We start from the raw sequence: 15,010 nt of genomic DNA, 5'->3' as shown, positions 1-15,010 counted from the left end.
GACCCAGATTCTAAATTATTAACTGCTTACTGATAGTACGGTAGGTTATATTAAAATTGCTGAAGATGAATACATGTAAGAGTAAAGCAATGATAATCAACAGCTGGAATTCAGGCAGTAAACTGGATTATTTGACAGACTTACTAGGGATTCACCACCGACTTAACTATCTTGCTGCCATGTAATTCTACCATGGCAGACATATAACTTGCTAAGCCAATGGATGGATGAGTAGAAATCTCTGTTTTTTCTTGTAGCTGGAGCAAGGGATCATTTTATTTTTTCCCACTGTTGCATTGGAATGGTAAGATAAACAACAGTATATAATTATTTCCTTATCATACAAAATAAACAAGAAGCTCTTTATTGGAATTGCCAGTAGAAGAATGTATTTCAAAAATAAATATTATGTGATCTCTAGCATTTTGCTGCCATGTTCACTAGGGGACAATATATTTACTGCATTTAAAATCAAGCTGTGACCAGAACAACCTCTTTATAATTTCACTATTAAAAATGATGCCATTTTAATTAATGAAGTATTTCATTGCTATCTTGGCAAAGAAGAAAAATAATATTAATTGCCAAGGGACTCTTAGCAGCCAGTTAACTCACTATATCCTGATAACTGCTAACAACATAGCTTTAGCTCCTACGTACCACATCAACAAACTTCTAATTGTTATAGAATACCAACCCTTTTATAACATTAGACATTCATGAAGGGGTCTCTCACGTTAGATATGAATGAACAGAGCTATTATGAATCATATAGAAAGCAACTATTATTAACAAAAAACACTGAGATCAAGTTTTTATGTGAATAATAATGTAACTGAAGTTATTTAGCCCCATTTATGATGCTTGGAACACATTATTGTAGATAAACTAATTTAGACTTGGCAAAAATTCTCTACTTCTATTTTTCTTATTCTTATTTTGCACAAATAAGGAAATAATAATTTGCTTGAAGCACTGTTTATTTTATAGGAGCCATGGTGGCGCAGTGGCTGGAATGCAGTATTGCAGGCTAATTCAGCTCACTGCCAGGAGTTCAATCCTCAACGGCTCAAGGTTGACTGAGCCTTCCACCCTTCCGAAGTAAAATGAGGACCCAGTTTGTTGGGACAATATGCTGACATTGTAAACTGCTCAGAGAGTGCTGTAAAACACTATGAAGAAGTATATGAATCTAAATGCTATTGTTGTTGCTATTCCCATTTGATGTCATAATCATAAGCATGATATGATATCCAAATATGCTTCTACAGTGGTAATTAAAATATGCCTCTATAATTATCACACAATATGTTGTATATGACTCTAAATAATAATCAGAACAAGAAAACAAATAACAACAAAATAACCAAGAACAAAGATGTAGATATCATGCCCACGTTTGTAAATAAAATATATATTTCTGAAGTCAGAGAATCTGTATGCTTCTTTTTATATATTAGGAAACACTGGTTTCATCTGTAGACAAATATAATTATGAAACATAATCCTACATATTAAAACACACTGAACATCAGCTGCAGTTTTATTCTTGTTCTGATGTTACAATTTTATATTTTGGCCTTCTAAGTATTTACCAACCTGTTCATAATAAAATTATTTCAGCATATATTTTTTGTGGTTCCTTTCTTCCAGCAAGATACACCCCTAATCCAGGGGTGTCAAACTCAATTTAATTGAGGGCCGCATCAGCGTTGTGTTTGACCTCGGGGTGGATGTGGCTTGGGTGAGTGTGGCCACTTCAACGTCATTTGTGTTGGGGGCATCTGTGGTGGCCCGAGTGCTCTGCCAGCAAAAACAGGCTCCCGAGCTCCATTTTTGGTTGCCATGGCCTCCTGCAACCCTCTGCAAGTGGAAATGGAGCTCAGGAGGGCAGCATCCGCTGTCTGCTTTTGCTGGCAGAAGCACCGCAAGTCGGTCCTTCGGTGATTTCAGGGCGGCCCTGTTTCCTTTCAAGGAATGGCATTTTACCCTCCCAAAAATTTATATTGCTGCCTGCTCCAGATGGCAATTCAAAGCGGCTTACACAAATGTAAAAACATCATATAAAAATGAAAATAATAATAATAAAAATAATAGTCCCTCCACTCCCCATCCTGGCGACAACACATATTCATACAAGCCATGGGCTTGTAATGGGCTCCACCCCGCTCTGGGTTCCCCAGGCATATTATCTGAGGTTGTAAATTTACCACTAATATTTAGTGCATATTATCTAAGATTCTAAAATTACCAGTGGAAACACACCCTTTGTATGTATGACTGGCTCTTTTTAAAAGCATCCAAACTAGCATTCATGATTATATGTCTATGCACATTAAGGTATAGGGAGGCTGAACTGGAGATGAAATGACATTAAAAGACTATGTATTTTACCATATTTTAAGGGGTATGGAGGTCATATCAATCATATATAATTTGAGATTGATATTAAAAATGTATAACATGGATAGCCCCCCATCATTATTAACAGAAAATATATCTCAGTAGCTAGGAATAATCTTTTAACTTTTCAGGATATTAAAAGCATTAAAAATTCAATAAAAACAATCCATTGATGTTTATGATTTGTCAATATTAATAAAATATTAATATTTCAAACAGGTTGTCTTTGCATTTTTAATAGTTGTCGCATTGAAGTAGACAAAATTCATGTGTCATTCTCTAAAGAAACACTATGCTGATTATACTACATAGATGTCCTCCTTCAGTATTATGTCCATAGACATAATAGACCGATTGTTGAAAACTTCAATTTCAATGTTTCTCCTAAGACTGATCATTTAAGTGTAATTTTTTGGGGGAGCCATAGCACATGGGAAGAAATTATAGTAAAGCAACAAAAGTTCATCGAATCCCATTTTGTTGCTCCATGTTTTACAACTAAAGAAGCAGAAATGACAATAAAAAACAACCATATGCAGAAATACACATGAGAATCTGGATTTGTATTTTGTAACATCACATACAATGATCAGTGGGAACCTAACTATGGCAAATTCCATCCAGTTTTACTTCGTGAGTTGGAGTAAAACTGCATTGCATAACTCTACTGATTTATTCATAGAAATAAAATTTGGCAAGTCTTCCACTACAGAAAACTGTTAAAACAAGTAAACACACAAGACAATTTCTATACCTCTGTCTTCAGATCCTTAGGTTATTTGTCGAGGACTTGCTTGCTTCCATTTAAACCAATAAAAAAAAATCTTCCATCTAGGACAGGGGTCTCTTTGCTGGCTGAGGAATTCTGGGAGTTGAAGTCCACAAGTCTTAAAGTGGCCAAGGCTGGAGACCCCTGATCTAGGATAAGTTTATTTGTGACAACACTTGCTATGTTACCTGACTCAGTGATTTTTTCCCCAAACTCCCACAACTTTAACCTTAGACTGTCTACTGTTGACCTCACCCCATTCCTAAGAGGTCTGTAAGGGACGTGCATAAGTGCACCAACGTGCTATCCTCCCTGTCCTAACAACCCCATTTATTGGTATTCATTTCATGTATTCATAATCTTGTATATACTTATATCTATTATCTTATACACGCTTGGCCAAACAAACAAACAAACGTCTCAGGAAAATTTGCAGAAAGGCCCTCAACAACATTACAGAAAACAAATATGTACGGTTTAAGAATAAAAATATTGATATTTGAAGACTTACGGCTGTCATAGCATATGTTGCCCAAGGCACGCCCCGTTTGAAGAAGCACTTCCTGATCTTTACAGTTTAAGAGCTGAACCAAAGGTGGAATCAAGCCAGCATCTACACATGGATTCCGCATAAACTCTACAAGCCATGGAAAGAGAAACGAAGATCAATTAAAGACTATTACCAGATCATGTGTAACTGACCGATTGGATGCCAAGCTGTGGTTTTAATATAGATTTTAAATGTTATTCATTATTTTATTCTAGAATTTTTAACTGGATATTCTTTGAGTGTTTTTATTTGTTCTGGCCTCTGGTCTTTGACTGTTAATAAACTTGATTTGATATCAACTAAGATGAAAGACTATTGCCTAAGGATTATTTAATTAAGTTTGAAGCAGCTGTTGTTTTAAGATGAAGTTTAAAATTTAAGCACCGCTAGACTCTCCTGTTTAGATAAAATGAGGATCTCTTATTCCTTCTTCATATCTGAAAATCCTGCTCATCCCATTATTTTCAGTGAGTCTAGGTATGGCTAACTCTGAATCCAACCCATAATAATTTACAGCCTGAAAAAGCTTGGGGGAATTTTCGTTCTGAAGTATGATTATTACTCGCTAGGCTTTGAGTATATACCTTGACAGTAGAGTAGGGTTTGTAAAGCAATAAATGTTTAACGTGCTCTGCATGCAAAATGAAATGCTAATCTTTGTACGCCTTCCATAAAAAGGTAGATTTTAAAGAATGTAATGAATATGCAGCTTGCATAAGGTTGTGAATTTATTTTTTATGACCCTAAGAACTCCTAGGAATTGTACTGCTACATTTTGGCAATAAGCCAGTGATTAATACCAATGCAATTGCCCATCTTTTGGGGCTGGAAAAAAATGAAAAAATGAAAATCTGGTTCATGTGCCTTGTTTAGGTTTAAGACCTAAAAATCGTGACCAATTCCACTTCATATCATTTATCTCTAAGTTGCATTGTGGCACAGTCTTGTCTTTGCCATCATTAGAATACTTCCCACATTATCATGACATTTTCAGCCACTATTTGTATTTAATGCATGCTCAATTCTTGCAACTAATGTACATTTCTGAAAGCACGTTCTTTTTGATGGCACTAGTTACTAGTATAACATAAAGATAGAACTAAACAAAAACAGTGGAGAGAGAAAGAAATGGAAACATCCATAAAATGAAAACTTAAAGAAGTAAAACATACTGACAACGTGAGCTGCAAAACTGAAGATGTTCCAGCAAAAAAGGCTTTGTGGAAAACCTCACCATTTTTGGCTACTTCTGCTATGACGTTAGCTACTTTTGCAGTGCAGGAAGACTGCGGAGTCAATAGGCTTGCAAACACCGGGAGAATTCCACTTTTCTGGATTTTTTCACTTGTCTCGATATCTGAAAAGAAAGATATACAACACAAGATTTTGTAAAAGGAGATCACTGTCAGCTCTTTTAAGATTGTCTTCACCAGGAAACAGACTCCACCAGAAAACCAGATATAAGCTTTATTAAGAGGCTATATTAACAAAATTTGGCAAATCTGATTGGGTTTTTCTTTGCCTCCTTCTTATACCCAAGTGAGTGAGGAGCCAGACTAAATCTTTCCTAAAATTATCTCCTTTCCTAGGGCTTAAGGAATGCTTCTGATTTTTGTTTATGTAATGATTTCTGAATATTTCCCTTTCCATGACTCTGCAATTATTGAAACCTCTCCTCTCCTTGTCTGCCTGTCTTCCATCCACCCACCCACTCACCTACCTACCTACCTTTAAACACAACGCTATTTTATAACCCACTGGACTCTTTTTACCCCAACAGAAGCTTCTCCAGAGAAAACAGAGGGCTGCTTTCCCCCTGATCAACTTCAATCATTGTAATGAAATGTACTAAGAAGGTATACCAAAACCTATCTGCAGAAAGATCTCCCAACTTAGAAATAATAACAGGTGTCTTAGTTGGATCAACATTATTATCTTTATCTATCTATCTATCTATCATCTATCTATCTATCATCTATCTATCTATCTATCTATCTATCTATCTATCTATCTATCTATCATCTATCTATCTATCATCTATCTATCTATCTATCTATCCATCCATCCATCCATCCATCCATCCATCCATCCATCCATCCATCCATCCATCCATCCATCCATCCATCCATCCATCTATCTATCTATCTATCATCATCTATCAACGGCTGTGTGTGTCTGTGTATGTTCCAGCATAACTCTGGAACATCCCAAGCAATTTCAACCAAACTTGGTACACAGATTACTTACCCTCTGGAAGCAAATACTGTGGGGGTAAAACACCCCTAACACCCCTCAGGGTGTTGTTAAGAGCCTGTTGTGCCTTAGAACGGCTTCTACTGTACTGTCTTAAAATGGTTTTTACTGTACAGCACTGTGGAGTCGCCATGGTAAAGGCTTCACAGTACTCCACAAGTGGGCTCCCCCTGGTAAGGGGAAAAAACCCAACATTAGAGATTGTGGTGATGTTCGTGGAAGGAGAGTTGGGATAAATAAATACCCAGGCAGCACCAGGTTGTCAGCTAGCAGACACATATTTAAAGAGTGGTCAAAGTATCAATCAAAAAGCAAGTAAAAAAGACTGGTTCTCAAAAGAAACTCATGAGTTCTTATGAGATTTCAAATGACTTTACTATTCTACGTATGAGATGTGAACATCTTGCAAGATTATGCAACTAGGCATTTATAGCCATCATGAGTCTTAACCAAGGCATATCTCCATCTGAACACAAGTTTGAGGGAAACATATAGATGGTAACACTCCTGGAAATATAAAATCTGTATGAAGTCTGCAATTCTGATCCCAAAGCCACAAACTCAGTGAATGACTTTGGATATGTGTTATCTTTCTGCCTTAAAATCTCCACTTCATTAATTTAAAGAAGCCAATATCGGATGCTACTACAGGAATTACAGAGGTAAAGTATAGCTAACATTTTAGATAGGGGAGGAAATGTTTATTTTTAACAGCCAGAATAAAAATAGTGTATCAGGGCATCTGTCTACCAGAACGTCAAGAAATAATTTGAAAACAAAATTAGGATGCTTTGCTCTATAAACATAATCTGTTGAAAAATACCTTAAAAAATGCTGGAAGCTAAAATTGCATTTACTGTATTCTATTTACAAAAGAGACACAAAACAATAAAAAAAAATGTTTTTGCAGACTCCAGTCTGCTTTAAATAATATGTCATTTTTTTCATTTCTTCTACAAAGTCAAGACCAATTGTCTTCATTTTAAGTTACTACTGTTTGTTAACGTGTCCATATTGTGACCAGGACATCCATTTCCAGCTTTTTTTGGGGAGAGAGGTAATCAAAATTTTGCCTAGTGCTATGGTGTTACTAAGTTCACTTCTGAAAACGGTTGCCTAATCTTATCTTATTTCATCATACCAGAAATCAGCTACAACATTGCTGGTGCTCTGGCATTAATTAAACTTGGAGGAAAGGGAAATGGCCAGGTTTTTCATCGTTAATTTAAGAGTATCAACAGAGATCAATATTTCCGGTTCTTAGTCAGCCCTGCAAAAATATTTATCCACAATAATTCATCAATCTGACATGCCCAACAGTACTACCTGTTGAATATATCCTCTACTTCAAATCATGTCACAAAAGTTGTGAATGCCTTAGCATGTGAAATGAAGAATATAGGAACAAGCATGATACTCACATAAAATGTAACATAAAATATCCCATCTTGCTCATAGCCACTGCAATATAAAACCGCACTACAAAAATTTGTAGATACGAACTAAGGATATTAAGGTATTTAACTATCAGCATGTTTACCCTTTTTAATTTCCATCCAGGACAATTCACTTTTAAGATCCAAGTATTCTTCTATGTATTATTTACTTTTCAATTTACTTTATATACCAGGGTTGTCAAATTCCCAGACTGCGGGTCAGATGAGTTACACCAGGGGTAGTCAACCTTTTTATACCTACCGCCCACTTTTGTATCTCTGTTAGTAGTAAAATTTTCTAACCACCCACCGGTTCCACAATAATGGTGATTTATAAAGTAGGGAAATAAAATTACTTTATAAAATTTATAAAGCAGAGTTACAGCAAACCCCTACCGCCCACCATGAAAGCTGGAACGCCCACTAGTGGGCAGTAGGGACCAGGTTGACTACCACTGAGTTACACGCTGCTCATGTCCACGCCCGGTTTAGCGAAGGATAAAAATGTCCTGATATATCACATGACACCGCTGTGACGATGTGAGTTTGACATCCCTGGTATATAGCACAAGTCAATTGCTTTTTAAAACTAACTAGACAAGCTGTACTCCATTGGGCCATTTAATAGGGGTTTGCAAAAAGTGCCATGCAGATTAGGAGAAGTGCACGGAGGCAGGATGTATCAGTTAAGGGTGTATAACAGGTGCTGCATGGGTCATGGGGGTGGGGGCGGAAGAGGTTGGGGAAAGTGCATAGGTGGGTAGTCCAGATTGGGGGAACGCGTATGTGGTGGTATGGGCCAGGAAGGATGCGAAGAGGTTTCTTTCTTCCTGCTTCTCCCTTCTCTTTCCAGCAGGCAGGTCAGTGGCTGCTACTGGATGGGGGAAAGAGTAAGGGATTGCGAGATTGGCTGGGAAAGTGTCATGGAACACTGAAAGTGAAGATCACATGACCGTAGCAGCAGCCCAGCAATGCAACAGCAACGTAGCATTCAAGTAACCACAATTTCCCCAAATTTTATCCTCTTGGAAGTCATGGGTCCTGGAATTTGGATACATTCTGTAAGTTAACTCATTTGAAGTACCTTGGTTCAAAAAGTATTGTTTTGCTCAGTTAAAGGTCCTAATAACAGGAGTTTAAGTAATATATGGATAAAGAACAATAAATTCACATCATCAAAGACAATGTAACGAACAACATGAAATACATTTCCTTGACATAACAGAAGATACCACAAAAAGATATAATTTTAGTCTACTATCCTTTTCTCCAATTCTTCAAACTGTTTGTGACAATGTTGGGCTTTCTGGTAAACCTATTATTTTATTTAGTTGAAAACTGAACTAGTGAGGCCAGAAAATAATGTACTATGACTCTGAAGACATTAAAAGCGACTATAACTCTAAACAGGAGAGAGGAAATCTTACCATACTTGTCACTTGCACAAATTAAATGTGCAAAGCTTTTATTTTCAACACCAAAGATTCCCCAAACCTATTACAGGAATTATTATTATTCGAAATGCACAATCACCCAATGTCACCATGCTCTTCACTGAATGGCTTTTTTGTTTAACACAACCTAAACTAAAGTGATTTAAAGTTGAGAAAGCTCTAGCAGAAAATTTCAGAGAAGAAGCTTTACTGATTTAGTAGATTTTGCACAAATTTAAGTGATGAGGCAAGGTGTCATTTTACAGAAGAATCAATACTACATTCATTATTGCAACGAAGTCTAAAATTGGCAAGGAAAGGAGTGTTTGTTTTGGAGGGAGGAACTAGAGGGAGCAGGAACACTGAATCAGTTTAAGAATGTCTACTTTGGGTCTGCAAATTAAGGTTGGATCCCCTTCCCACAACTTTTAATTATATTTTCTTTCTAACCACACGTTTTTCTCTTAATGAAGTCTGGTGATCATTTTTCTTGTCAAATCCACTGTCGTAACATAGAAAAGCTTTCAGATTTTGAAACCAAGTGAGATGCAGTCAACTTAAACTAAGAATAGATCAGAATCACATTCCAGATAAAAGCTAGCACATTTGCAGCCCAATAGTATTTTTTACATTAAAGCAATATTCTATCCTAGTAAAATTCAAGGACCATTTATACTGTTGCATTGTATGTACCCTGTTTTCCTGAAAATAAGACCTTTCCGGATAATTAGTCCAATCACGCTTTTGAGCACATGCTCTAAAATAAGCCTTCCCCTAAATAAACCTTCCCCTAAAATATCTAAATGCATGAGCAGCCAGTCCCTGCCATTTCCTGGGGGGGGGGGGGAAGGGGGGAACATGACGGAGCCATCCACAAGGAATGGCCTTGTGGAAGCTGCTCCCGCAAACCCTAGCTCCTGCGCCCTTTCTCTTAGTGGCAGACGCAAATCTTTAGACTTAACAAATAATTTGGTTGTAGCAAGTCCAGCGACGCTAGGGTTGGCAAGAGTGTGCCAGAAACAGAGACACAACTTCCAGCTCTCTCTGGATCAGCTGATCCGCAGGCCGAGGTTAGGGGTCCTCCTGCACCTCAAAAATAATAAGACCTCCTCAAAAATAAGGCCAAGAGCTTATTTTTGGGAAAACACGGTATTATCCATTTTTCTTCTGGGTATTCAAGACTGGATGCATAAATTTTCCTTCTTATGTTTACAACATATACAATTAGACTATTACACTATTCTCCTATAGTGAGAATAATTTGCTCAAGATCACTCGTCCAATGCCAGTTTGAAGTTAATTTTCCCAAGTTTCAGTTTAACATTATAAAACAGGCTGCCAGCATGGTATCTTCAGGCACCAGGACATCCATTACTTTCTCGTGTCACCTGAGAATGAATACTGTACTCTGTTCTACACACATGGACAAAGACAGAAACTTCTGAAACTGACAAACAGCAAGATTCTCCATGATCCCACATAAGAGTCATGGGATGACAGATCTCCCACTAGAATATCAATACCTTGTGATCTCAAATAACATTTTAAGGAGGTGGTGGTGGTGGTCCTTGAAGTGTTATGCAAGCTTCAAGGCTTGAAAAGATTTCTAACCTCTAATCTAAGTGCATGTTTTGATTTTATAAAGCTATTAAGGTTATTCATAATGCTAATGCTACATTTTACATAACTGTGCCACATGATTTCCAGAAGCTACCCCATTGAGAGTAGAAGTTGACAACATTTCAGAGAGAGCTTTTCTATACTGCTATGGAAAAGAAAAAGCCAGGTTTTAAAGTAAGTCCCTTCATTATCCTCAGTTCACTGTGAGTCATTCTTATATAAGCAAAATTTGAAACTAGAAACTGTACCACCACAAGAAAGCTGCAACATTAAGTGGACATACAGTTTTTATTCTGCTCAAAAGATCCTTTGCACTTAAAGCGACAAGAATTTTTTTTCTTATACACTGGAATAGCCATGCAGACAAAGTTAGGGACAAAATTGCTATCCAGATGATCACAGCAATATTTGAGCAAGACATCTTGCTCCAATTGAGATTTTTTAAGCCACTTTATTGATACCAAATATACTAGTGGACTCTACCTGGATCCTAAAAGTTGATCCATGGTACGAATCATTAGAACTGTAACCCCAAATTCAAATTTAAACTATTTGCAAGGTTATTACCAAACCAAATAATTTAAGCAATCTGAATTAATAACTGTAAGAGAGAAAAAGTTGTAACACATTTTAAAATAGGAGAAAATATGTTCTTCATCTTCTGTAGCAACCCAATTATTAGTATCCAAGACTACCTTTTATATGTCTCTTGGATCACTCTAGGTTTTCGCCAGGGGTGGGCTTCAAAATTTTAGCAAGACATTCTCTGCCCAGTTGCTGGGTGGGCGTGGCCTAGTCATCCTCCTGCAGCATGAGGAAGGGGCATTTTTGCCCTCCCTGGCCTCTGGAGGCTTTCTGTAAGCCTCCGGGAAGGTGGAAACTGCCTTCCCAGGCTGCAGAGCCCGAATTTCTGGTAGGCCTGTTTGTCACCCTCCCTGAGACTGAGCACGGCCTGCAATTACCTGCATCCAAAACGGGCCGTGTGGGGACTCCTGGGAGGGGTGGGTGGGGCCAGCCAGGAGTGGGATTTGGAGGTTCTCTGAATTGCACAGAATCTTAGCTAGAGGTTCTCCCGAACCCCTGCAAACCCCCAGCAGCCCACCTCTGGAGTTCCACCCATTCAAATAGCTTACAAGGTAATGAAATATAGACAGGCACATCTAACAACCCATAACAATCTATGAACCTGAGGCCCTTCTTGCCTTTCAGGTTTTCTTATTCAGAAATCAGAGTGGGCACATATGTCACGGGAAGCCTTTCACAAGGCTTGTAGGGTATTTGTTGCTCTTCAGCTACTGAAACTTTTAGTGTCTCCAAGTTTGTTTGTTTTTATGCAGTAATTGTTAAATTTTAATATACATGTGTACTAAGGATAGAAACAATTTTGAAAACCTTAAATGTTAAAATATGGAGTAATACAGTATTAAATGATAGCATGACTATGCTACTTAGAAGGCTACCTCTGACATACCCTGTCAATTATAATCACCTAATGTTTATTTGGACTGGAGGGGGGGTGTAGTACAGGTGCCAACTGCAAACCCTACCAATGATTAGATGACCTTGGCAGTGATATCTCTAGATGATCTTTAATGCTTACAGAAAGTGATATGAAAGGATGTACAAAATTAAAGGATTATTTACATGATGGAAGCCCTTTTCCTTCTGTGTTTCATTAAAACCAGTTAAAAACAGAACCACCCAAATGAATAAGACTCTTCCTTTATGGTTTTGCAATTTCAGATTAGTTACAATACCTCTCTCCTTGTTAACCAAATTTTGGACTTTGCTTTTTCTACTGGCACAATATTTTCTTGCATAATTTATACCTGAGATTCAGGTTTGATCAAGTTGGAAGAACTATTCCTTTCTGATTACTTATCCTAGTGCAGGAAGTTATCTTCCTAGAGAGAGACATTACCAATCTCAGTATATCCCACAGTACTTCGCAGGATTTCCCATGGTCATATTTAAAAATGTCTTTGTGACTCTTTATTCTAGCAGACCTAACAAATCAAGGGCTCAGATCACTCGATCAGAAAACTGCTACTAAAATCAAACTTCTAGAATGATTTCTACCTTCTGGGCTGTTGAGGGAAAGCAACCTGCACACATTTTGTCAGTATGGAGAGCTTTTTCAATCCTATGACAAATTATTCACAGAAAATAATAATAATAATAATAATAATAATAATAATAATAATAATAATAATAATAATTTTCACCTTCACCTCTTCTCTTCATCATCGCAATGATCCCACTATCAGTAATCTTAAAAAAAATGAAATTAGGCTACCAAACAGCCAAAAAAGCTGAAAAAATTTCGCATTTACTATATATGGATGATTTGAAACTCTATGGAAAGTCAGAAATAGAAATCCAATCATTGACAAATACAGTCCGAGTATTCAGCACCGATATTTCAATGCAGTTTGGCATGGAAAAATGCGCCACTGTATCCATAAAAAGGGGCAAAATCACTGCATCTGAGGGAGTTGAAATGCCCAATGGCCAACTAATTAAATGCAAAGAAAATGAAGCCTACAAATACTTAGGCATTCTGCAGTTGGATAACATCAAGCATGGAGAAGTAAAAACTATTGTCAGACGAGAGTACACCAACAGAGTTAGGAAAATTTTGAAATCTAAATTGAATGGTGGAAATACAATCAAAGCCATAAATACCTGGGCAATACCAGTTATAAGATACACAGCTGGCATAGTTAACTGGACACAAGCTGATTTGGACCTTTTGGACCGAAAAACCAGGAAGCTAATGACAATGCACTACAGTTTACATCCACGTGGTGATACTGATAGACTATATCTGCCCCGAAAATCAGGTGGCAGAGGATTATTACAAGAGAAGCAAACAGTTGAAGAAGAAAAACATGCACTGGCTGATTATTTAAAAGAAAGTCAAGAACATCTATTAATCGAAGTAAAGAACAAAAATCTACTGAAGGCCCAACAGACAAAACAAGAATACAGAAAAGATGTGATAAAATCAAGAATGGAGAGTTGGCAGAACAAAGCACTGCATGGTCAATTTCTGGAAAAAATAAAAGATAAAGTGGACAATGAACAAACTTGGTTATGGTTAAAAACAGGTACATTAAAGAAAGAAACAGAGTCACTAATCCTGGCTGCGCAAGAACAAGCTATCCGCACAAATGCCATTAAGGCCAAAATCGAAAAATCCTCTGATGATACCAAATGCAGACTTTGCAAAGAAGCTGACGAAACTGTTGATCACATACTCAGCTGCTGTAAAAAAATCGCGCAGACTGATTATAAATTGCGGCACAATTCAGTAGCACAAATGATCCATTGGAATTTGTGCAAAAATTATAATATTAAAACAGCAACAAACTGGTGGGAACATCAGCCTGAAAAAGTCACAGAAAATCAGATGGTCAAGATCTTGTGGGATTTCCGTATACAAACCGACAAAATACTGGCGCATAATACACCAGACATCACACTGGTTGAGAAAAATAAGGTCACAATCATAGACATTGCAATACCAGGTGATAGCAGGGTCGCCGAAAAGGAACATGAAAAAATCGCAAGATACCAGGACTTAAAAATCGAAATTCAACGACTATGGCACAAACCAGCAGTGGTAATTCCAGTGGTAATTGGCACACTGGGTGCTATTCCAAAAGCACTGGAATTACATTTAAAACAGTTAAAAATTGACAAAATCACCATCAGTCAAATGCAAAAAGCCGCACTGCTTGGATCTGCACGCATATTACGAAAATACGTTATGACGTCCTAGGCCCCTGGGTGGGGCCCGACTAGTAACCAATGCCAAATCCGGCGAAACAACTGGCCGCTGTGATACAATTGTATAATAATAATAACAATAACAATAACAATAACAATAATAATAATGGCAACAAACAAATGCAAGTATTAGAAATAACAACTGAGATGGTCAAAAAATGAGTTAAAAAGGTAAAGAATTGGACATCACCTGGAAAGGACCAATTACATGGTTTCTGGTTCAAATATCTGACCAGTTTACATGCAATATTGGCCAGGCAACTGAATGAAATTTTACAAAAGGGCCAAATTGATGAATGGTTGACAACTGGAAAAACATACTTGATTCAGAAAGATGCAACTAAAGGAACAACACCTGAAAACTACAGACCAATAACATGCTTGCCAACAACCTTCAAATTACTCACAGGCATTATTGCAGATAACATGATGGATTATTTGGAAACAAACAACTTCTTGCCAATAGAGCAAAAAGGCAACAAAAGAAGGAGCAGGGGCACAAAAAATCAGCTCCTAATTGATAAAATGATATTAGAAAATTGTAAGAACAGAAAAACAAACTTGAATATGGTCTGGATTGATTACAAAAAGGCATTTGACTCACTGCCACATAGTTGGATCATAAAATGCTTAGAAACAACTGGCATTAGCAAAAATATTACATCCTTTACTGAAAAGGCGATGAAACAATGGAGAACTGAGTTGGCAGTAGGGAATGAGATCTACGGAATGGTTAATATCAAGCGAGGAATTT

The 15,010-nt window shown here is 37.3% G+C and overlaps 1 protein-coding gene across 5 annotated transcripts in view; it reads right to left on the bottom strand.

Moving 5' to 3' along the window:
• RAP1GDS1 (Rap1 GTPase-GDP dissociation stimulator 1) overlaps positions 1 to 15,010 on the bottom strand; it is a 90,346-nt gene that overhangs the window by 42,788 nt on the left and 32,548 nt on the right. For 4 of the 5 annotated variants that reach the window (XM_087724121.1, XM_087724119.1, XM_087724120.1 and 1 more), the window contains exons 3-4: positions 4,957 to 5,079; positions 3,684 to 3,809 (exon numbers count right to left, since the gene is read on the bottom strand). In XM_087724121.1, the coding sequence (XP_087580247.1) occupies positions 3,684 to 3,809; positions 4,957 to 5,079 (249 nt within the window). Of the gene's footprint in view, positions 1 to 3,683; positions 3,810 to 4,894; positions 5,080 to 15,010 lie in introns of those variants that run through there. The other variant, XM_087724122.1, reaches the window with a different exon arrangement.

The sequence above is a fragment of the Thamnophis sirtalis genome, unplaced genomic scaffold (assembly GCF_051295495.1).
Source record: "Thamnophis sirtalis isolate CommonGarterSnake01/CBP01778 unplaced genomic scaffold, rThaSir2_p1.2 scaffold_10, whole genome shotgun sequence".
Lineage (NCBI taxonomy): Eukaryota > Metazoa > Chordata > Lepidosauria > Squamata > Natricidae > Thamnophis > Thamnophis sirtalis.
Note: the sequence above shows the minus strand (reverse complement) of the source record. Positions and strands in the feature narration are given on the sequence as shown.